General features: G+C 38.3%; 1 protein-coding gene across 1 annotated transcript in view; it reads left to right on the forward strand.

Moving 5' to 3' along the window:
- cpne4b (copine IVb) overlaps positions 1–23,312 on the forward strand; it is an 89,752-nt gene that overhangs the window by 40,925 nt on the left and 25,515 nt on the right. Inside the window, exons 8-9 of the mRNA XM_056480330.1 lie at positions 4,763–4,861; positions 21,492–21,578. Of these exons, the coding sequence (XP_056336305.1) occupies positions 4,763–4,861; positions 21,492–21,578 (186 nt within the window). The remainder of the gene's footprint in view (positions 1–4,762; positions 4,862–21,491; positions 21,579–23,312) is intronic.

Below are 23,312 nucleotides of genomic sequence, written 5' to 3' on the forward strand. Positions count from 1 at the left end.
GTTAACTCAAAGTGCATTAACCAATGTTAAGAAGCATGAATTAGGATTTTAATGAGGCATTAGTAAATGTTGAACTATTATTAATAAATGCTGTACAAGTATTGTTCTTCCCTACAGTAGTTTATGTTAGTAAATGCATTAACTGTCATTAACTAATGAAACCTTATTGTAAAGTGTGACCTCTTTATTTTATTACTGTTGTTTTACGGATAAGATAGAAATAGATGAGGTAATTATGAACAAACTATCATAGCACTGTAATATTAAAGAATATTTGAGACTATATTGATCTGGCTGTGTAAAGTTTGCATGTAACATTGACTACAGATTGACTCTTTATTTCTTTATTTTTTACATGTGTGCGTGTGTGTGTCTGGAAATCAAATGGTGCTTTGAGGATGATTTCAAACTTTAGAATAACTAGAGGAGCAGGTGTGACTTTTTTATGTTGATTTATTGCTGGTTCTCGCTTCTTCTGAAAAGTCAACCACAGCATCTGTCTATTAATATTTTAAATGGCCTTCAAATTTTGATTACCACCCGCTTATGTCTCGGCATCAATGATTCATTAACAGCTATGCTACAGTGTGCTGTCTTCCTGCCACACACTCACACTCACAGCGACACATTTACACACACTTCAGCACACTGATGTGATTGTTAATCTTTAAACCAACAACATGACAAAAGATTTTAAAATGGAAGAAGTGTTGTGATAACAAGATGACCCGCTGCAGTAACTGCCTTCGAAATTTTTTATTATGTCTTGAAATGTTCAGCAATGACTAGATAAAAGATCTTCTAAATGAACTGTGACGTCTCAGTCTCACTGAAAAGCTGATGCTGTTTTCATTTTGGCTGAACTTGGGGCATTATCAATTATCTCAGCATTTGCTGTTTGTTGACTCTGTTTGCTTTGTTTGTGTTTGTACAATCAATCATTTTTAAGGCGCTGCTATTGCTGCTCCTTACAGTATCTAGAATTTAAATAAATGCTTCTGCAATGCTTGTGAACAAGAGTTTTGTTGTTGAAAAGCTAATATATTACTGCCAATGTTCTCTTAGTTATGTATATAATTTAGTAGTGCTGCTTTATTTTTATTTTTTTGCAGTCTAAAATAGCTACAGTCAAGGGCTGCACAATATTGCAATTTTTTTTTCTAGTCGAAATATTCTTAGATCAAATAAAAATATTGTGAGTTAAGAGAGTTTTCCTTAAAGGGCATTTATTTTACCCCTTTTTCAAGATGCAAGATAAGCCTTTGGGGTCTCCAGACTGTGTCTGTAAAGTTTCAGCTCAAAATACCCATCAGATAATTTATTATAGCCTCAAGAATATGCCCATTTTGGTGTCTGAGTACAGTCGAAAAATAGAATACACAAGACATGTCATTCGTATACTTTTAAATGGGGAAAAGTGTAATGTCAATATGGCAAATGAAGCTCTGCCTACTAGTACAGGAGCCAATCATCGATCGATATAGACTGACATTTTTCCAGGGGAGAAGCTTGGACCAGACGTGTGTTTGTATGACCGGTTGGTGGTCAACAAACACACTGGAATCTCAGCAATCTCCAGAAAGTATCCATAGCGATTAACTTATTCCACGTTTTTTTTATGTTACAGCCTTATTCCAAAATGGATTAAATTCATTTATTTCCTCAAAATTCTACACACAATACTCTATAATGAGAATTTTTGAAATTGTTGCAAATTTATTAAATACAAAAAACCTGAAAAATCACATGTACATAAGTATTCACAGCCTTTGCTCAATACTTTGTTGATGCACCTTTGGCAGCAATTACAGCCTCAAGTCTTTTTAAATATGATGCCACAAGCTTGGCACACCTGTCTTTGGGAATTTTTGCCAATTCCTCTTTGCAGTACCTCTCAAACTCTATCAGGTTGGATGGGAAATGACGGTGTACAGCCATTTTCAGATCTCTCCAGAGATGTTCAATAAGATTTAGGTCTGGGCTCTGGCTGGGCCACTCAAGGACATTCACAGAGTGGTTGTGAAGCCACTCCATTGATATTTTGGTGGTGAGCTTTAGGTTATTGTCCTGCTGGAAGATAAACCGTCGCCCCAGTCTGAGGTTAAGAGCACTCTGAAGCAGGTTTTCATATAAGATGTCTCTATACATTGCGGCATTCATCTTTCCCTCTATCCCGACTAGTCTTCCAGTTCCTGCTCTGAAAAACACCCCCACAGCAAGATGCTGCCACCACCATGTTTCACTGTAGGGATAGTATTAGCTTGGTGATAAGCGGTGCCTGGTTTTCTCCAAATGTAACGCCTGGCATTTACTCCAAAGTGTTCAATTTTAGTCTTATCAGACCAGGGAATTTTGTTTATGGTCTGAGAGTCCTTCAGATGCCTTTTGGCAAATTCCAGGCGGGGAAGTGGCTTCGGTCTGGCCACTCTACCATACATTGGTGGATTGCTGCACAGATGGTTGTCCTTCTGTAAGGTTCTTCTCTCTCCACAGAAGAACGCTGGAGCTCAGACAGAGTGACCAGAGTTATTGATCACCTCCCTGACTAAGGCCCTTCTCCCCCGATCACTCAGCTTAGATGGCCAGCCAGCTCTAGGAAGAGTCCTGGTGGTTCCAAACATCTTCCACTTATGGATGATGAAGACCACTGTGCTCATTGGAACTTTCAGAGCAGCAGAAATTTTTCTGTAACTCTCCCCAGCCTTGTGCCTCGAGACAATCCTGTCTCAGAGGTCTATAGACAATTCCTTTGTCTTGGTTTGTGCTTTGGCATGCACTGTCAACCCTGGGACCTTATATAGACAGGTGTATGCCTTTTCAAATCATGTCCAATCAACTGAATTTACCACAGGTGAACTCCAATTAAGCTGCTGAAACATCTCAAGAAGATCAGTGGTAACAGAATGTACCTGAGCTCAATTAAGAGCTTCATGGCAAAGGCTGTGAATACTTATGTACATGTGATTTTTTTTCAGGTTTTTTATTTTTAATAAATTTGCAACAATTTTAAAAAAATCTTTTTTCACTTAGTCATTTTGGGGTATTGTGTGTAGAATTTGGAGTAAATAAATGAATTTAATCCATTTTGGAATAAGGCTGTAACATAAAAAAGTTTGGAAAAAGTGAAGCATTATGAATACTTTCCAGATGCACTGTATATCCACACAAAGCTTGAAATCTCTACTTTTAAATTAACCAAGTGCACTTGAAATCAAAAGTTTTTTGGTTTTGTCATCTGTATGAAACAAATGCGAGGTACACTCCGTCCTATCCAATGTACATCTCATGACTGACAGCAACTACTCAAAGCCCACAAACTTTTAAAGAGTCGCTGTTATTTGGAGAAAAATCAAGACCAAGTTGTGGATTATGTCAAAAGACCAGCAAGATCTGATGAAGCATTATCCAGAGGATGTTAATTTGTAGAACAGCCATAATCTCGTTCCTTTCGATTGCGCTTGGGCTCGGGCAACCAGGAAAAAAATGCAGATTTTGTTTGATTCGGACGTTTAGAAACGAAACCTATGAGACGATTATTGTTTAACTTTATTGGTGATTCCAAATAGGTAATGTAATCGTAAGTTTTGGAGAATTTGATGTTTTCCCATTCAGAGAGAATGCCTGAGCATACTGCCCGAGAGGCATTTCTACGATGGCCGCCAAGTGAAATGACTTGCCTTAAAGGGACTTTGGTACAGTGTAGCTGTTTTTGTAGCCTATGGCTTTAAATGCAAATGAGCTGCTTCTCCTCACCCACCATCCCCATGTTTGGTTCTTTTGCGTTACATCAGATAATCAGCAGTCAGTGATAGAGGATGAAGCTGAAATACAGCTCATAAGTCAAAAATACCAAATAAGTTTATTTCATGTATTTGTGGTGGAATTTATTCAAGCCTTTCTGAAACGATGAGTCACACACAAATGCCTTTTGCAGTACACACACACACACACACATACTGTACCTTATTAGCAGTAACTGACTCCATGCAGCCGTGGTGTTCTGTGGACACGTGTATACATGTTATTATAGAAACAGGGCACCTGTCAATCAATTCGGTGGGCGGGAAAAACCGCACTCCTACAGTACATCACATTGCAGTGGGCCTCAAAATCACCGGGATTATTTTGATGTGACCCATTTTAACATCAGGAAATTTAAAAAAAAAGACTTGTTGGGTTTATATCATTACAATATGATTGTACAACACATTATACCTACACACAGTTCTGTCCAAACAGCTTACAACAGTTGATTTTCATCATAGGTGCCCTTTAAAATGAGCACATTTATCTGTCTAAGAGAGAAGTAAAATGATCTTGTTTTTGCTTTGAAATGTAGATATTTGGACTAAAAACAAGACAAAAATTCTAAGTAAGAATTTTTTTTTCCCGTATAAATAATTAAATAAAATTAAATTACCTTCAAACATCATAATTTTTTGTGCCCAAATGTTTTAAACTCTTTTGAAATGCTCAGTCACAGGCCTTAAAAAACATACAAATGGTAATCTTTTACTCTATTGTGGTTAAACTTGGCAGTGACTCTGTGTTCTGTAGCTCCTGGTCAACTAAAATTCAGACTCAACATTGCATATCTTGCCATGTGTGTGACTATTGTGGATGTGCACATTGCGATATCAATACTGAAATGATATATTGCGCAGCCCTACTAAAGTCCTGTTTTTATCCTTATCTGAATGAATTTAGCTGTATCAGTCATGGTGCTTATTACTAATATTGTTTTTATACTTTTTTCTTGTAGTGTATAGTATGGGACTGGGATTCTAATGGCAAACATGACTTCATAGGAGAATTTCAAACCACTTTTAAGGAGATGAAGTCAGCCATGGATGGGAAACAGGTATGAACATACATGCACAGTCTAAAACATTTAACATGTTCGCTTGTCAAAATAAAAATCAGATAAAATAGATAATAATTATATTTATTCAAATAATAAAATGAAATTTATGCTCTAATTCAATTCAGTTCAATTCACCTTTAGTTGTATAACACTGTTACAATGTAGATTGTGTCCAAGCAGCTTCACAAAAAGATCATAGTAAATTGAAACAGTGTAGTTCAGTTTTCAGAGTTTAAGTTCAGTTCAGTTTAGCTCAGTTCAGTGTGGTTTAATATTCACTACTGAGAGTCCAAACATTGAAGAGCAATCCATCGATGCGCAGCTCTACAGACCCCAAATATGCAAGCCAGTGGAGACAGCGGCGAGGAAAAAACTTCACCAAATGTCGAAAGTGAAAAATTAAAAAACCTCGAGAGAAACCAGGCTCAATTGGGCACAACCATTTCTCCTCTGGCCAAACGTCTTGTGCAGAGCTGCAGTCAAGGTGCTGGAGGCTGGAAACTGGACCTCAGCAAAGACTCGTCTGTCCCTGGAGTGTCACAGGAATCGTGAACAGCGAACATTCTCATGCTCTCTGCTCCTCCATGACCACCAGGTATCATCTCGTCGCTGGTCTTGGATCGAATCAGTGGCGCTGCATAGTCTGAGGGCCTCAGGATGAGTATCACCAGGTGGAAATAGAGAATAAAGAGAATAATTAGCATAGCTGCTGTTTATAGTGCATATAAAGGATATGCAGAAACCTGCGTGGAGCACATTTATGTATTATACCGCCAAGTGATGCACTGAGTATATGCTTTACTAAAAAGATATGTTTTTAATCTAGTTTTGAATTGGGAGTGTGTGTCTGAGCCTCAGAAATTTTCAGGAAGGCTATTCCAGAGTTTTGGAGCCATAAATGAGAAGGCTCGACCTCCTTTACTTGACTCTGCTATTCTAGGTACTACAAGAAGCCCTGGATTTTAAGATCTTAAAGAGCAAGTTGGATTGTAGTGAGACAGAATGTTGGTTAGATAAACAGGAGCTAGATTATTTAAAGCTTTATGGGTAAGAAGCAATGTTTTAAATTCAATACGAAAGTTAACAGGCAGCCAGTATAAGGAGGATAAAATTAGGGTGAAATGATCATATTTTCTAGACCTGGTAAGAACTCTGGCAGCTGCATTTTGTACTTGCTGAAGTTTGTGAATACAAGAAGCTGGGCAGCCAGCAAACAGAGCATTACAGTAATCCAGCCTAGAAGTCATAAAAGCACGGACTAGTTTTTCTGCATCTGAGATGGATAGCATACTTCGTAACTTAGCAATTTTTCTCAGATGAAAGAAGACTGTTTTTGTGACATGGGATATATGATTTTCAAAAGTTAAATTGCTGTCTAATATGACACCCATATCTTTTATAGTAGGGCTAACGCTAACTTTGTATCCCTCTAATTGTAGGTCGAGTTGTGAGATCTGTTGTGTACAGTATTTAGGCCCAATAGGTAATAATTCAAATTTAAGAGAAGAAAATTGTTGGTCATCCAGTCTTTAACATCTTTAATACACTCAGTTATCTTAGACAGTTCAGACATCTTATCAGATTTAGTTGAAATATAAAATTGAGTATCATCTGCATAGCAGTGAAAGCTGATTGCATGTCTTCTAATAATGTCTCCCAGGGGTAGCATGTATATTGTAAACAGCAAATGGCCTAAAACTGATCCTTGGGGCACCCTATACTTTACTGGGCTGACTTGTGAAAGCTGTCCATTCATATTCACAAACTGGTAATGGTCAGCTATGTATGACTTAAACCATTGTAGAGCCTGTCCCTGGACACCTGTGTAGACTTTAAGCGATTTATGAGGATACCGTGGTCAATGGTGTCAAATGCGGCACTAAGATCGAGTAAAATAATAGCAAGATGCACCCTTGGTCAGCAGCTAAGTGTAAATCGTTGGTTATTTTCCCTAATGCGGTTTCTGTACTGTGATGAGCCCTGAAACCTGACTGAAACACTTCAAAAACATTGTTCGTCTGCAGAAAGGAGCATAATTGGACAGAAACAACTTTTTCTAGTAATTTAGACATAAATGGAAGATTTGAAATAGGCTGATGATTAGCTAAGTTGTTGGGGTCCAGTTGTGGTTTCTTAATAATAGGCTTAATAACAGCTAGCTTGTAAGTATTTGGAACATGGCCTAAATATAAAGAAGAGTTGATAACATTAAAAAGAGGTTCTCCTATAACAGGTAGCAATTCTTTCAGTAATTTTGTTGCAATTGGGTCCAACATACATTTAGCTGGTTTAGAAATATTTATAACTTTATCTAGCTCTTCCTGTTTTATGATTTTGAAACACTGTAGGTTATTTTGATTCAGGGGAATGTTTACTGGATCTGAAGTATAAGGCGGTGCAGAAAGTTTAACATCTTCTATTTTCTGCCTAAAGCCTTCTATTTCATCAAAAAAAAAAAAGCCTTCTATTTAAGTCATCACTACTAATTTGTGTTGGAACATTTTGTTCCAAAGATGACCGATTATTTGTTACTTTAGCAATGGTGCTAAATAAAAATCTAGGATTGTTATGATTTTTTTCTATCAGTTTGCGGAGGTGCTCAGCCCTGGCAGATTTTAGCGCTCTCCTATAGCTGGACATACTGTCTTTGTACGCAATTCTAAAGAGCTCTAAATTAGTTTTTTCCATTTATGTTGCAGGGCACGGGTTGATATTTTGAGAGCGCGAGTATGACTATTATACTATGGTGTAGTTTTATTCTCTCTAGCCTTTTTGTAATTTGATGGATGCTACAGTATTTAGTGTGCGAGTCAAGATGGCATCCATACTGCTGGGTACTACAGGGTCATTTGCGTTTGCGGGTGCATTTCGAAATAGAGAAAGATCAGGTAGGTTATTTGTGAATTCATCTTTGGTGGACGGAACAATAGTTCTACTAGGGCGATATATCGGAGCGAAGTTGCTAATTTCAGGTAAACACAGCTTATATAGTAAGAGGTAATGGTCTGTAATATCATCAATTTGTGGTATAATGTCTACATCAATGGCTTTAATTCCATAGGACAAAATTAGATCTAATGTATGCTTTAAGCGATGGGTTGGACCAACAACGTTTTGCTTTATCCCAAATGAATGTAGTAAATCCATAAACGCAAGCCCTAATTTGTCGTTAGCGTCATCTTTCTGGATGTTAAAGTCTCCTACAATTAGTATTTTATCAGTTTTAACTAGTAAGTCAGAAATAAAATCAGAAAACTTTTTAGAAAATTGAAATAGGGTCCTGGGGGTCTATATATGGTGATTAAAGCAAAAGATAGCATAGGTTTTTGCATAATGCCCGAAAACATAACATTAAGTGCTAATACTTTAAAGGAGTTAAACATAAGTCCATTTCTCTAATTAACATTAAGAATATCATTAAAGATTAATGCAACTCCACCACCACGACCAGTTTGACGAGCCTCGTGTTTATATTAGAATCCTGGAGAAGTTGCTTCATTCAAACAAATATAGTAATTTTTTTTCAGCCATGTTTCAGTGAGACAGAGAGCATTAAGACTGTTATCTGTTATTATTTAATTTATGATAAGTGCTTTAGGTGCTAGTGACCTGATGTTTAGGAGACCAAGCTTCACGAAATTTTTATTTTCAATTTTTAGCATTTTTTCTGGTTTGATCCTTAATAGATTTTTTCTGGAGCACACAGTAAGTTTATTTTATGATCTAATAATACAAGGAACAGACAGTCTCTATGGGGTTAGCCAGATATGCATTACTGTTGTTTAAGTGGGACGAACAAGAGTCTATATTGATAAAATGTGAATTTTTACTTACTAGTATTATTATACTGTATTATAATTATTTACAATTATACCTGTTTATAGAGCAATCTGATGCAGTAAAATACAGAAAAATCAATCAATAAATAAATAAAAAAAGCATGGATATTATATACATTTTAATGCACTGAATATACCCTGAGGCACATAAAGTTCAATAGCATGTATAGTTCATAACTCCAGCTTATAGATATATTCTTCCTTAATAAAAACCCATATCATATCTCGACTGGAGCTTGCTCATGGCGCATGTAAAAGGCTGTGAAATTCAAAAAGAAAACTGTGGTCTGATGAAACCAAAAATTATCATTTTACCTTCAATTCTGTGCATTTGCAGAAATTGTTTAGGTTACAAATAGTTCCTATCCAATCTGATGGGTCTTCCAAGTTATTGACGTAAATTATATGTTCTCTTAGAGAAAACCCAGGCTCATTGGGAATATGTATTATTACCTAAAATACTGTACATTGCTTTGGTGTTGTTTGCCTGCCTTTGTTGATGACAAATCCACTAGATGCCACTGTCTACATATTTTGAGAATCTCAAATGCATTACTGGAATGCATTTTTGATTCCTGCCATTTACACATCGATTTTGTACATGTGCGTGAGAAAGTGTAGCTTGTCATGCATGTATTACCTTGTGATTGACTGACTCACACCCTTCATTAGAACCCAACCAAGTGTTTTCAAAAGCAAAAAATCACCTTGGAGTGACTGACCTACACCTTTCCCTAAACCCAATCGAACATTTTAACTGTTAAATGGAACTGTCCTTAACTAGATTCGAATCTTTACGCTCTGCATCCCAAGTATGACATTTTACAAGGTGAGCTACTGAGCAAACTGACCAGGGGTAGAAAAGTCATCCATACAAACGTAATGCAGAGTTCAGACTGCACGATTTTCAAAGTAGTCGCGTCCCAGATGTTTTCATGTGTCGCTGCTGTGTTTACACTGCAAGATGGATCAGAGAAAGGGAGTTTCACACTGCATGACTTTACAGTAGGAAGAATCGCGACAACTTTGTCTCCGTTTGCAAACTACGTCTCACAACCAAACAAACGCGAGAAGTGACATGGAAACGCAAGGTCACGTTGTATATCTTTTGTTATTAACTACATAATTATAAAGAAACAAGCCTTTAATGGGGTAGAAAATGTACTTATTTTGCTCACCTCACTTTTAAAGGGAATTAGCGATTTCTCCTCAACTTTTTTTTATTCTGACCCTGTTGTGGTATTGCTTAGATGACACATCAAACAGGCATGGGTGCTTCTGCCAAATTTCCACTAGTTTTTCTATTTCTAGGGTCCAAATAGACTGAAAAGTTGTGTTTTGTGGTATATATTTGATGCCACGCAACAAACCATGCTAAAATGATTATTTATTCCTCAATAATATGTCCACTTTAGCATCAGTAGCTTAGTGTGATAAAAATAAACAAAATTTGTTGGTGTCTACTACTCCATAGCGTTCGTTTTACCTACAAACTGCAAATGTACAGTTGAAGACAGAATTATTAGCCGCTCTTTGAATTTTTTTTCTTTTTTAAATATTTCCCAAATGGTTTAACAGAGCAAGGAAATTTTCACAGTATGTCTGATAATATTTTTTCTTCTAGAGAAAGTCTTATTTGTTTTATTTCGGCTAGATTAAAAGCAGTTTTTAATTTTTAAAAACTATTTTAACAACAAAATGATTAGCCCCTTTTAGCTATATTTTCTTTCGATAGTCTACAGAACAAATCATCATAATAATAACAATAACTTGCCTAATTACCCTAACCTGCCTAGTTAACCTAATTAACCTAGTTAAGCCTTTAAATTTCACTTTAAGCTGTATAGAAGTGTCTTGAAAAATATCTAGTCAAATATTATTTACTGTCATCATAAAATAAATCAGTTCTTAGAAAAGAGTTTTTAAAAATATTATGTTTAGAAAAAAAAAATCTACTCTCAGTTAAACAGAAATTAGGGGAAAAAAACAGGGGGCTAATAATTCAGACTTCAACTGTATGTCGATGAACATTTTCAGTTTCACAAAAATGTAGTCTGAGGTACGTATTTCCAATGAGCCTGTATTAGATAGAGACCCCAACCACAACAACTCTGAACAACAAGACGGCCATACTTTGGCAAATGCTTAGAATGCACCCTCTGCTTGGGAACTGGCTTAAAGCTAGTCTGATAACCCTAGCAACCAACTAACAACACTGACAACCAATCAGAATCAGAATACTTCAGTTGCCGCATAGTGTTACTGTAAGTACCACTCTGAACACACAGGTCTTAAAAGGGCAGCAGATATATATGCCACTATTAATCAAACAGCATATGAACACAAAACATTTAAATGTACAGACAGAAAGACAGAACATTACACGTGTACTGTATTTCTAACTATTGTACTGTGGGCTATTTCTGATTTATTATTTTATTTTTGTTATATATATATATATATATATATATATATATATATATATATATATATATATATATATATATATATATATATATATATATATATATATATATATATATATATATATATATATATATATATATATATTATATATATATATATATATATATATATATATATATATATATATATATATATATATATATACAGGGGTGCTGCTAGGGGGGAAGTTAGGACAATTCTAAGGGCCCATACATGTACAGGGCCCCCAGAGACATCATCAAGGTCCCCCCCTCCTCACTTTCATCCGCGATTCCCCCCATCCCCCCACTTTCATATTTATTTATATATATATATATATATATATATATATATATATATATATATATATATATATATATATATATATATATATATATATATATATATATATATATATACATATACATAAATACACGCTGGCAACCAATAGAAACATCATCTTAACACCTGCAACTTAAACTATTTAACACCTAAGTACAACTACCAATCTGAACAACCAATCTGACCACAACCAATCTGAACACATTTTTATCCATATATCAACACAATGGTAACAACCTAGAACACCCTACTAACTACTGAACAACAAACTTTGGCAAACAACACAACACCATAGCAACTGAACTAAACAGCTTTTATATACACTGTAAAACAAATTTGTTGTTTCAACTTAAAAAAGTAAGTGTTTACTTAAAATTCTAAGTTTACTTCGCTTAATAGTAAAGTTGTCTTAACTCAGGTTAAAGTTGACTGGACTTGACAATACAATCAGAATCAGAAAGAATCAGAATCAGAAAGAGCTTTATTGCCAGGTATGTTCACACATACGAGGAATTTGTTTTCATGACAGGGCTTCTACAGTGCAACAGCATTGCAAAGACAGGACAAAAAACAGATAATAAATATATTTTAAAAATAGAAGTAAGTAGTAAATGCAAATATACAAATTGACAAGTGTATGTACTGCTATATTACTATATACAATGTTATATGAGCAGCTGTTATGTGCAAATTGGCATGTAAAGTGTGTTGTTAAATAAGTGTATATGTGTATAAAAGTGTACAGCAAGTAGTGATGTTGGTTCCACAATTATTATCATCAAGTGTTCATGAGATGGATTGCCTGAGGGAAGAAACGGTTTCTGTGTCGGGCTGTTCTGGTGCGCAGTGCTCTGTAGCATCGACCAGAAGGTAAAAGTTCAACCAAAAGGCTGTGTGCTGGGTGTGAGGGGTCCAGAGTGATTTTGGCAGCCCTTCTGCTCGCTCTGGATAAGTACAGTTCTTGGGGAGTAGGAAGGGTTGTACCAGTGATTCGCTCAGCAATCCGAACTATTCGATGTAGTCTTTGGAGATCGTATTTAGTAGCTGAGCTAAACCAGACAGTTATTGATGTGCAGATGACTGATTCAATGATGGAGGTGTAGAACTGTTTCAGCAGCTCCTTTGGGAGGTTAAACTTCCTCAGCTGACGAAGAAAGTACAGCCTCTGTTGAGCTTTTTTGACAATGAAGTCAAAGTGAGTGTCCCACTTCAGGTCCTGAGAGATGGTGGTGCCCAGAACCCTGAATGACTCCACTGCTGCCACAATGCTGTCTATGATGCTCAGTGGGGGGAGACCAGGGGGGTTTCTCCTGAAGTCCACTATCATCTCCACTGTTTTGAGTGTGTTGTGCTCCAGGTTGTTGTGACTACACCAGACAGTCAACTCCTTAACTTCCTGTCTATAAGCAGACTCATCACCGTCCTGAATGAGGCCGATAAGTGTGGTGTCGTCTGCAAACTTCAAGAGCTTCACAGAAGAGTCTTTTGAAGTGCTGTCATTCGTGTACAGGGAGAAGAGCAGTGGGGAGAGGACACACCCCTGGGGGGCACCAGTGCTGTGCGGATACTAGATGAGAATTTTCCCAGCTTCACCAGCTGCTGCCTGTCCGTTAGGAAGCTGTTGATTGACTGACAGACAGAGGTGGGCACAGAAAGCTGAGTTAATTTGGGCAGGAGAAGTTTTGGGATGATAGTTTTAAACGCTGAGCTGAAGTCAACAAACAAGATCCTCACATAGGTCCCTGGTCTGTCTAGGTGTTGCAGAACATAATGCAGTCCCATATTTACTGCATCATCCACAGACCTGTTTGCTCTGTACGCAAACTGTTCAGAGTGGGTGTGGGGGGTTTTCTCAAACTGGCAGTAAAACTCATTCAGGTCGTTTGCAAGTCGTTCATTGTCTACAGTGCTGGGGGATGGTGACTTGTAGTTTGTGATGTTTTTCAAGCTTTTCCACACTGATTCTCAGAATAGTTCCTTTTTGCGACTCTGATCTCCTTTTCCAGTGTGTATTTGGCCTGCATATACAAGGCCCTCTCCCCAATTCTGTAAGCAACCTCCTTGGCCTGACGTAGCTGTCTGAGTTTTACAGTGAACCATGGTTTGTCATTGTTGTATGTGAGTTGAGTCCTGGTAGGAATGCACACGTCTTCACAGAAACTGATATAAGATGTTACAGTCTCTGTGAGTTCATCCAGATCGTTTGCAGCAGCTTCAAAAACACTCCAGTCAGTGAGGTCGAAACAGGCTTGTAGATCCCGCTCTGTTTCGTTAGTCCATCTTTTCACAGATCTTAATACAGGTTTGGCTGTTTTCAGTTTCTGCCTGTAGGTTGGAATGAGATGAATCAAACAATAGTCAGAGTGTCCCAAAGCTGCTCGTTGGACGGAGCGGTATGCATTCTTTATTGTGGTATAGCAGTGATCCAATAAGTTACTGTCTCTTGTGGGACATGTAACATGCTGTCTATATTTTGGCAGTTCACGGGAAAGTTTTGCTTTGTTAAAATCCCAGAGAATAATTAAAACAGAGTCTGGGTGTTGTTGCTCTATCACTGTGATCTCATCAGCTAGTTTCTGTATCGCCAGGCTCGCGTGCGCGTGCAGAGGAATGTAAACACTGACGAGGATGAAAGAGCAGAACTCGCGCGGGGAGTAAAAAAGGCTTACAGTTAATAAACAGTGCTTCAAGATCTGGACTGCACATCTTCTTTAAAACTGTTACATCTGTACACCACCTTTCATTGATGTAAAAGCACGTCCCGCCACAACGCGATTTCCGCGTTGATTCTTCGTCGCGATCCGCTCTGAACAGCTGATAGCCTGGTAGGTGAAGCACGTTGTCCGGTATGGTGTCGTTCAACCAGGTTTCCGTGAAACACAGAGCAGCTGAATGCAGAAAATCCCTGTTTGTCTGAGAGAGCAGAATGAGTTCGTCTATTTTGTTGGGTAGAGAGCGGAGATTTGCCAGATGGATGCTAGGCAACGCGGTCCGAAATCTGCGCTGTCTGAGTTTCACTAGCGCGCCTGCTTTTCTCGTCTGCGCGCTTGAAAGCATTTAAGCAGCACTGCGGCTCCGCCGACTACAATGTCCAACAGAACATCAGATAAATCCAAGTATGGAAAAATATTTGGTGGTGTATGTGCCCGAATGTCCAACAATTCGTCTCTGGTGAAACTAATTGTAGGAATGTGACTCAGGACAGGACAAACTAACAAAAACACAAACACTACTGCAGAGCACGACACGGAGGCGGCCATCGCCATCGGCTCCATCTCTCTTGTGTAATACAAGTGTAATTTGACGATTGGGGAAAAAAAATACTTATCTTGAATTAATTAAATGATTATTTTTGAAGTCTGCAAATACAAATTTCACCAAAGAAGCCTATATCTGGGAAGAACCTTAGACAAACACACGCCACAACATTAAACTGAGAAAAGGGTGGTCAGTGTTGCCAGATACACTTGAATGTTTCAAGCCCAATCTGTCCAAAACCCTCCCAAACACTCAAAAAACACCTCAAAACTAAAAATGATAAGGTACAGACACTTGTTTTTTTGAATATTTAATATAAAATGCACGTTCATAACATTCAAACTGATCCCAAACCCACTAAAGCCTTTTTTCACCAACACAATCAAATTCCAAACCTGCAGAAAGACTTTCATCATCTGACATCATCCAAAAGTAAACAAACATAAATTTAAGTAAAAGTACTACAATACATATAAATAAATAAGTTCATGGCAAATCTAAATCAGTTATTAAAACTATTATGTAACTATTAACAAAACGCATACAAATAAAATTTTAAAGTGAATTGTTTTAGCTAAAAATGTATTCATTTTCATATATTTGTACTATTTCAGTCTCAGTTGTTTGAAAAAGTTAACTAGTATATATACGTTCAGCCAACTCTTTTTTTTTTTTTTAAATTCTAATCATTTCAGCTGTAACGAGGAAAAGTGACACTGACAACAGAGGCGCGGATCCACATGCAGGTTTATTAGCAAGGTCAGGCCAGCAATGGTCAACACAGGGGCAAACAGATGTATACAGGCAATCCAGAATTGTAGTCAATAGGCAGGCAGATGGTCAGAGGCAGGCAGCAAACAGGATTAAACAAATAAACAAGGAAAGGATCAAAAACACGATAAAGCAAGACAAAGGAAAAGTGTAATAATCCATGAATCAGTCCTTGAGCAGCTTCAGCTGTGCGAGTGTAATCAGTCAGGATCTGGAACATGTGTGTGAGCGGAGTGCATATATGGAGTTGTAGTCTATGAAATGGTGGATTTGTAGTCTGTTAACACTTGAGTGTTTTCCAGCGATCTATGGTGTTTTAGATCGCTGGTGATCGTGACAGAGCCCCCCTTCTAAGGAGCGGATTCCAGGCACTCCTAACACAGTTCAGGCAGGAGGTGGAGCGGAGGCAGAACAGGGGGAGGGATGGAGGGCCAGGACCATGCAGCGGAAGTGTACTTGGAGCGTGGAGCTTTGGAGGACCTGGAGCGTGGAGCTTTGGAGGACCTGGAGCGTGGAGCTGCGGAGGACCTGGAGCGTGGAGCTGCGAAAGACCTGGAGCGTGGAGCTGCAAAGGGCCTGGAGCGTGGAGCTGCGGAGGGCCTGGAGTGTGGAGCTGCAGAGGGCCTGGAGTGTGGAGCTGCGGAGGGCCTGGAGTGTGGAGCTGCGGAGGGCCTGGAGCGTGGAGCTGCAGAGGGCCTGGAGCGTGGAGCTGCAGAGGGCCTGGAGCGTGGAGCTGCAGAGGGCCTGGAGCGTGGAGCTGCCGTGGGCCTGGGGCATGGAGCCGCAGTGGGCCTGGAGCGTGGAGCTGCGGTGGGCCTGGAGAGTGGAGCTGCGGTATGTCTGGGGGCTTTGATTTTGCAGGCATTGACGAGTCATACACCCACAGTGGGTCAGGAGGCTTTGGTTCAGGAGGCATTGGCTTGTCATTAAACCACAGTGGGTCAGAAGGCTTTGGTTCAAGAGGCACTGGCAGTTTGTATAACCCCAGTGGGCCACATGGCTCTAGCAAGTCACACGGCTCTGTCAGCCATTCGTGGCGGTGACCATTCAGGAAGCTCAGGTGGCGACCATTCGGGAAGCTCAGGCGGCGGCCATTCAGGAAGCTCAGGCGGCAACCAGTCAGGAAGCTCAGGTGGCAGTCAGTCAGGAAGCTCAGGTGGCGGCAATCATTCGGGAAACTCAGGGATTGGCGGCCATTCTGGAAGCTCTGGCAGCACTGGTGGCAGTAGCTCTGGCAGCGGCTGCGGCTCTGGAAGCTCTGGTGGCGGTAGCTCTGGCAGCTCTGATGACATGCAGCTCTGGTAGCGCTGGCAGTGGTGGCGGAGGATCTGGCCACTCTGGCAGCACTGGCGGTGGAGGATCTGACAGCTCTGGAGAATCTGGCAGCTCTGGAGGATCTGTCAGCTCTGGCAGTGACTGAGGATCTGGCAGCTCTGGAGGTGGCGGTGGCAGCTTTGAAAGTAACAGCTCTGGTGGTGGCAGCAGCTCTGGCAACTCAGGTGGTGGTGGCCATTCTGGTGGCTAATGTGATGGCATTTCAAGAAAAAGAACAATGACAGGAACTATGGCAGGAACATACTCGGAACAGGAAGCCATCTTGTGAGCTAGTGGCAGACTGGCGCTTACCATTGTGTGAGCTGAAGGGAGGTTATGGCCACTTTGTGAGCTAGCGGACTGGAGGCGGCCATTTTGTGAGCTGGAGGACTTGAGGTGGCCATCTTGTAAGCTGGAAGACTGGAGTCCGCCATCTTGTGAGCTGGAGGATTAATAACCTGGAGTCAGGAGTATGGGTGATGCCAGCATTATGGTGTTAATGGAGGGAACAATAACCCCCGTTGCTGGCGGGTCTTGCTGTCTATTGCCCCCCCAAAAAACATTTAGGGGTTTTCTCCACCTCACCCACTGTAAAGGGGGACCCAGACATTTCTAATGCCAAGTCTATGAAAAACCTTATTGTCCAGTGGGGCTCATGTAGTGGCATACATGAATAAAGGGGCTTGGATAAACCGCCATGCAAAAATATCATTAGGCATAAATCATCCAAAGATGTTAAATGGGCTACCTGGATGAAGTCCTCCACGTACTCCTCAATGGACCGTGCTCCCTGACGCAGACGCATAATTTTGACACCAGCTAGATCCATGTTATTGCTGAGTCTTCTGTAACGAGGGAAAGTGACACTGACAACAGAGGTGTGGGTCCACATGCAGGTTTATTAGCGAGGTCAGTGCATAGACCTTGGCTGACACTGAAAGCTTAGGCAGCTCACTTATTGCCTCGCTGTCCTATCAGGCAATGACTCTGCATTTATGCATGAATTATTCATGAAATTAATTTCTGAGAAAAAAGTTATGATTTGATAAAGTACAGCAAGAAAGAAAGAGCTTTGTGAATAATTAAGGGAATATTTGCTCACTACAGTACTAACCTCTTAATAGAGATGCCATAAAAATGAAATCCAAGTGGTGCGTTGAGATGACATGTTTATTTTTTAACTGTCAGAAATGAAAGGCCCAGGATTGTGGGATATTGAGGAAGTGAAGGACACGTCTATGCAGCCTTTGAAATTCAATCAGAAGAAGCACATGAAGTGCCTTGATGCCCTCCTACCTTGGAATGCTGCCTCCGAAGGCAGCATTTTAAAGCTTTCTAGATGGATGAACACTCTTGCAACTGTATAGCAATGGGCTTAAAACCACTATGAACACCTTAGCAACCACATTGTGACATAGTGACAATTAACCAGAATATGATAGCAACTACACAAAAACACCCTGGCAACCAAACAGAATGCCCGAACAACTGCGTACTGTAACCGACTTGAATACTCTTGGAACTTAATAGCCAGACAGATAGTAACTTCATGGCAACTAAACAAAGCACCTCCTCATGTAGCTCAGAGGAAATGGTTTATTTTCTAAAGTGATCTGCAGCTCTATCTGCTGGTGAGATTGTCAGTGTGAAATCACAATGTGAGCCCACTGTTACAGTTATGCTGCATCTTCTCTTATGTACACCTTTGCAGGTGGTGTGAAACTGGCCTGACACTTTTTATCTTATGTCTCACTTTGTCAGTTTTCTTTCTATTCTTTCTATCTCCTATTCTTGACTTATCCTATATGTGTTGGAACTGTCTGTCTGTCTGTCTGTCTGTCTCTCTGTTTGTTTGCGTCCCTCACTATTCTTCTTTTTGACTTCATTTTGTCCTTGATTATATGAAGGATTCTGGTCTATTGTCACTGTAGACACAGTGTTACCTGCAGGGACAGTAATGAGAGGGGCTGTAGGAAGAAAATGACACATCACGGAATAAACTGAGAAAAGAGTAGTAGAAGAATAAGAGTGAAGAATAAAAGTGACTTCTAAAAAGCACATACGAGAAAAGTTGGATGTGTATTTGAACCATGAACCATACTGTCTGCTGATAAGAAGGACCTCAAGAAACAAACACCTCAAGGCATTTATTATTGTCCATGTAACAAAACAGTTTTATGGAAAGTTTAATGTCGTTTTCAGAAACTTCTTTGATAAATGCAAGGCATTCATTTGAAATAGAAAACCTTTAGTTAGTCTTTAAAAGTCTTTAGTGTACACTTGACTATTTTTGATAGCTGTAGTCTTTCATTCTGATTGGTTGTAAATTAAAGGCAATATGAATTTCTCTACAAACTTACACCAGCGAGCTCATTATATCATGTTAAAGGGCCATGGACCCAGCCACGTCTAAACAATTTTAAAACAATTTTAAAATTGTTTTAACAATATTAAAACAATTTAATAGTTACAAAACTATAATTAAGGAACAAATTATTTCTTTGATAACTGGAAAGGAATATATGAACCTACCAGTTTACAATATACACTGATGCCCTGTTCTTCTGGGCTTTATTGGTGATAATGGTCAGAAATGTTGGACCATTATTGCCTTTTTAGGCAAGTTTTAGGAAAATAAGTATAGGACAGAAATTAGCCAGACAGTAATGTGTGAATTGTGAATTATTAAATCTAAAAAAAATCTGTATTTTTAAGTAAGTGTGCTTTTTTTGCTTCTATTCTTGCCATAATAAAAATATATATTTGTAGAGCAACCCATGTTCTGTTGTCATTCATATTTAAATAAACTTTAATAGGTAAAACTGTCCAATTTGAAAAGCTTCGATTGCGAATGGGAGAAAACAAAAACCTCCACATTTCTCTGTATCTTAGATGCACTCGATTGGTAGCGTCAGAAAGCCGTGTGTGTATAGACTATCCTGTCACAAAAGACGGCGAAAATTCTACACAACGGTAATAGTTTGTTTAAGGTGTTTATATGTTTACACTCAGAGAGCAGCATTTACAGCAGATCTTTTAGTCCATAATATTGTAGTGATATTAACGTACTGTAAACTCAGTAACCTTTTTATGAATACAAGTAGGATCATGGGAAACCAAATAATATTTATTACATTAAATAACATTAAACCTCAAAGCTAGCACAGACAATATATACTAATAGCAATATGATTGTCACTCACAGTATAGGAATTAGAACCATAAACAGATTATTTAAAAAAGTTTAATTGAGAAATGCGACTGTTGTTGAGTTCTGCTATTTAATTATACATTTTATAAACATGCTTCACTCTAGATCACTCTAGATCTAGATCACTAGATCACTCTAGTATAAACAATAGTGTTGAGAGATAAGCAATGTCTTTGAGAAAATATCATATATTTTGTTAAATAAATAAATAAATAATAGTGCATGAGAGCAGTTATTATATGAGTTCCACAAGATGACATGCACATTATTGCTGATTAGTTTTCTAGTTGAAGGATGGTATCTAATAATTAAAATTTCCAAAATTAGCAGGTATATGGCCTTTAGTATGTGTATTGTGTGATAATTTTTATAAATAAAACAAAAAGCCCCTAGAAACAAGTAAAGGAAATCATTTAAAGGGTTTAAAAATGTATTTAAGAAGGATAAAAAAAAAAGATTATTAAAAAGAAGATTATTTGAAATAACTTGTTTTTATATGAGCTAATATTTGTATTTTAAAGTGAATGTTTGCCTATAATTTATGTTTAGTTATGAATTACATGAATCATTCAATATTGTCAATTCAAAACTGTAACATTTCACTGAAACATCCAGTAGTTTGCATTACTGTATATGTATACACCCTATTACTTATCTGCATATACAATCTTTGGCATTTGAATGAGTTTGCTTCTCTTTTTTTTGAAAATCTATTTTCGGCTCTGCTTATTAGTAGTCTAGTCACTGTGGCTTTAATTTCCATTAACTTCATATTCACCATCGTTCCCTCGAATGCTCAGAGGAGCAAAGTCGACAGGCCTCAACGTGCACTTCTCATTGCATTTGTTAATGAGTGGAATTCCTCGACCATCAGCGTATAGTGATTGCACTGGGTTCACAAACAGGTGCCTCATTTCCAGCTGAAAAATCTGATGCTTTCATTCACTAGAGGTGGAAGAAAACTTTTGAATGTTCTTCAAGAAAACTATCTAATTTGACATCTTTACAACAGGCTGAGATAATTGTCTGTGTATCATTTAAAATGACTCCTGTAGTTTGGATTGATGGCATCATGAGATTGATGTTTATCATGATAAACATTTTTTTTTTGTCCTGACAGGCATCATCACAAGAGAAACTACAATTTGATCTGGGCCACCAACAATAGCATGCTTGTGAAAGTCTTTCTTGCAATGCTACCTTCCATCCAATCAGTCTTACATTATCTAAAAGGCCATTTTTCCGAAGAACTGCAGCATGTTATACTTAGTTTTTTAGACATTCATCTGTCAAATGTGCTTCTCAGCCTGTGGGCACAGATATTTCACACGCACACCTCAGATCTGAGATGAAAGTCCTATTAGCCCAAGCAATTCATCATGTGCACAGCTTAATAAATAGCATAGTGCTGAAGTGTTTTCTTACTGTAACATTTTTTTTCTGTCAGATCCAGTGGGAGTGTATTAATCCTAAGTACCAAGTGAAAAAGAAGAACTACAGAAATTCTGGAATGGTCATTCTTACCCTGTGCAAGGTGAGGAAATATATATGTAAGGGATATATAAATATGTAAGGGATAATCAACGCTTATTTCATGGTCATTTGCTAAGGTAATCCTAAGTTTAAGCTAGTTTTGCTATTTGCAGTTTTACAATATTTATCAGAATTTTCATCAGTTTTGACAAATTCGATTTTCTAGTCCCGCCACTGAATAAGCAGTGACAGGCAGGCAGACAGACAGACAGAGCTCATGTGTGCGCTGTTTACACCTGCTAACGTTATTAAAATGCGATTTCATCAATCTGATCAAAGGTGGGCAAATAAGAAATTCCCCATCACACCTAGAGCGTGTTATAAGCCACATATGTGTTTCTTTCATCAACTTTCTACCACTTCTCTGATGAGGGAGGATCTGTATGTATGTTGGCTATCTCTTAACATTAAAGTTAACGTTACCATTAATACTGCGAAAGCTGGGCTACCTATAGCAGAATTTCCGCATTTTACATTTTATAATAATGCAAATACAAATTTTATTAAAAGTACCATAGCAATTAAATATGCTTTAGGAATATGTTACTTTCTGCATTGGCTAATGAAATTAAAGATAATGTATTTTAATATTATTTATTTATTTATTATCATTTATTATTCTGTTTAGTTTTAACATGCTGTTTTAAATAAAATTGGTTTAAAGCATAGGTGTCAAAGTCAACTCCTGGAGGGCCGCAGCTCTGCACAGTTTTGCTCCAACCCTAATCAAACACAGTTGATCCAAATAATCGAGGTGTTCAAAAGAATCTTCAACACCTTCGTAGATATTTGTATTAGATGTCGCCTACGCTGTTGTTGTCTATTGGAAGGAATTTGTAAAGAAAGCTGCCATTTATTAGAGGGTAACGCTCCTTTGAAATGAATGTGGCACCAAGATGCAGTGGAGGACTGGCCATCCGGAGCCACAGCTATATAAATATATATCTATATATCTATGATTGGGAGTTTTTCCGGTGGTCAGTATACAAATATATATTTTTTTCATTTAATTATAATTTTTTTAATTACAAAAATTATAATTTTATATATATCTTAACATATCTTTTCTATATCGATGGCTAAGTAACCACATGGCATTGCCAAGCCGACATAAAGCATGTGTTTATGTGTATGGAAATGTATTATCTCATTCCCTGTTAAATTTGATCTAATCCCTGTCCTGAAACACAGCCTAAAGCCTTGCATCTGAGCCCGAGCCCCTCAGGGCCTGACTTTTTTGTGCCCCTAGAGTCGGGCTTCGAGCCAGTTTTCACGTCATAGCTAGCGTTACTTTCATTTTAATGTGCTTTACGGTACAATCTATGATATTTCTTGTCATTGCGCAATTTGAACGCCTTTTTGATTCAGTCAATCTATTCTGCCATTGTGCACCTACATGCTGCAGGCTTTTTCAAGCTCTGATCACGCACCATAAGCTTGTTTATTTAAGCTTACCGTGGGTATGGCTAATGTGGATGAGGACTCCACGATGTAAACATGACTGGTGTCATATTTATTGTCATGTTTATACCAGGTAATACGATGCGTTTTTGCCAATCGGATCACAGGTAAAACAAGAGACGCATTTCTGTTTAAATCTGGCATTTAAATGGGGTTAAAGTCTTTTGTCCACTTCTGACCATGCCATACTATACTTCTCTGATCTTTCAATCTAATATCGGGGAAAAAATATATAAATCATGTGCTTTTTTGTCAATGTTTGTACTACAGCAAT

This window comes from Danio aesculapii, chromosome 19 (genome assembly GCF_903798145.1).
Source record: "Danio aesculapii chromosome 19, fDanAes4.1, whole genome shotgun sequence".
Classification (NCBI taxonomy): domain Eukaryota; kingdom Metazoa; phylum Chordata; class Actinopteri; order Cypriniformes; family Danionidae; genus Danio; species Danio aesculapii.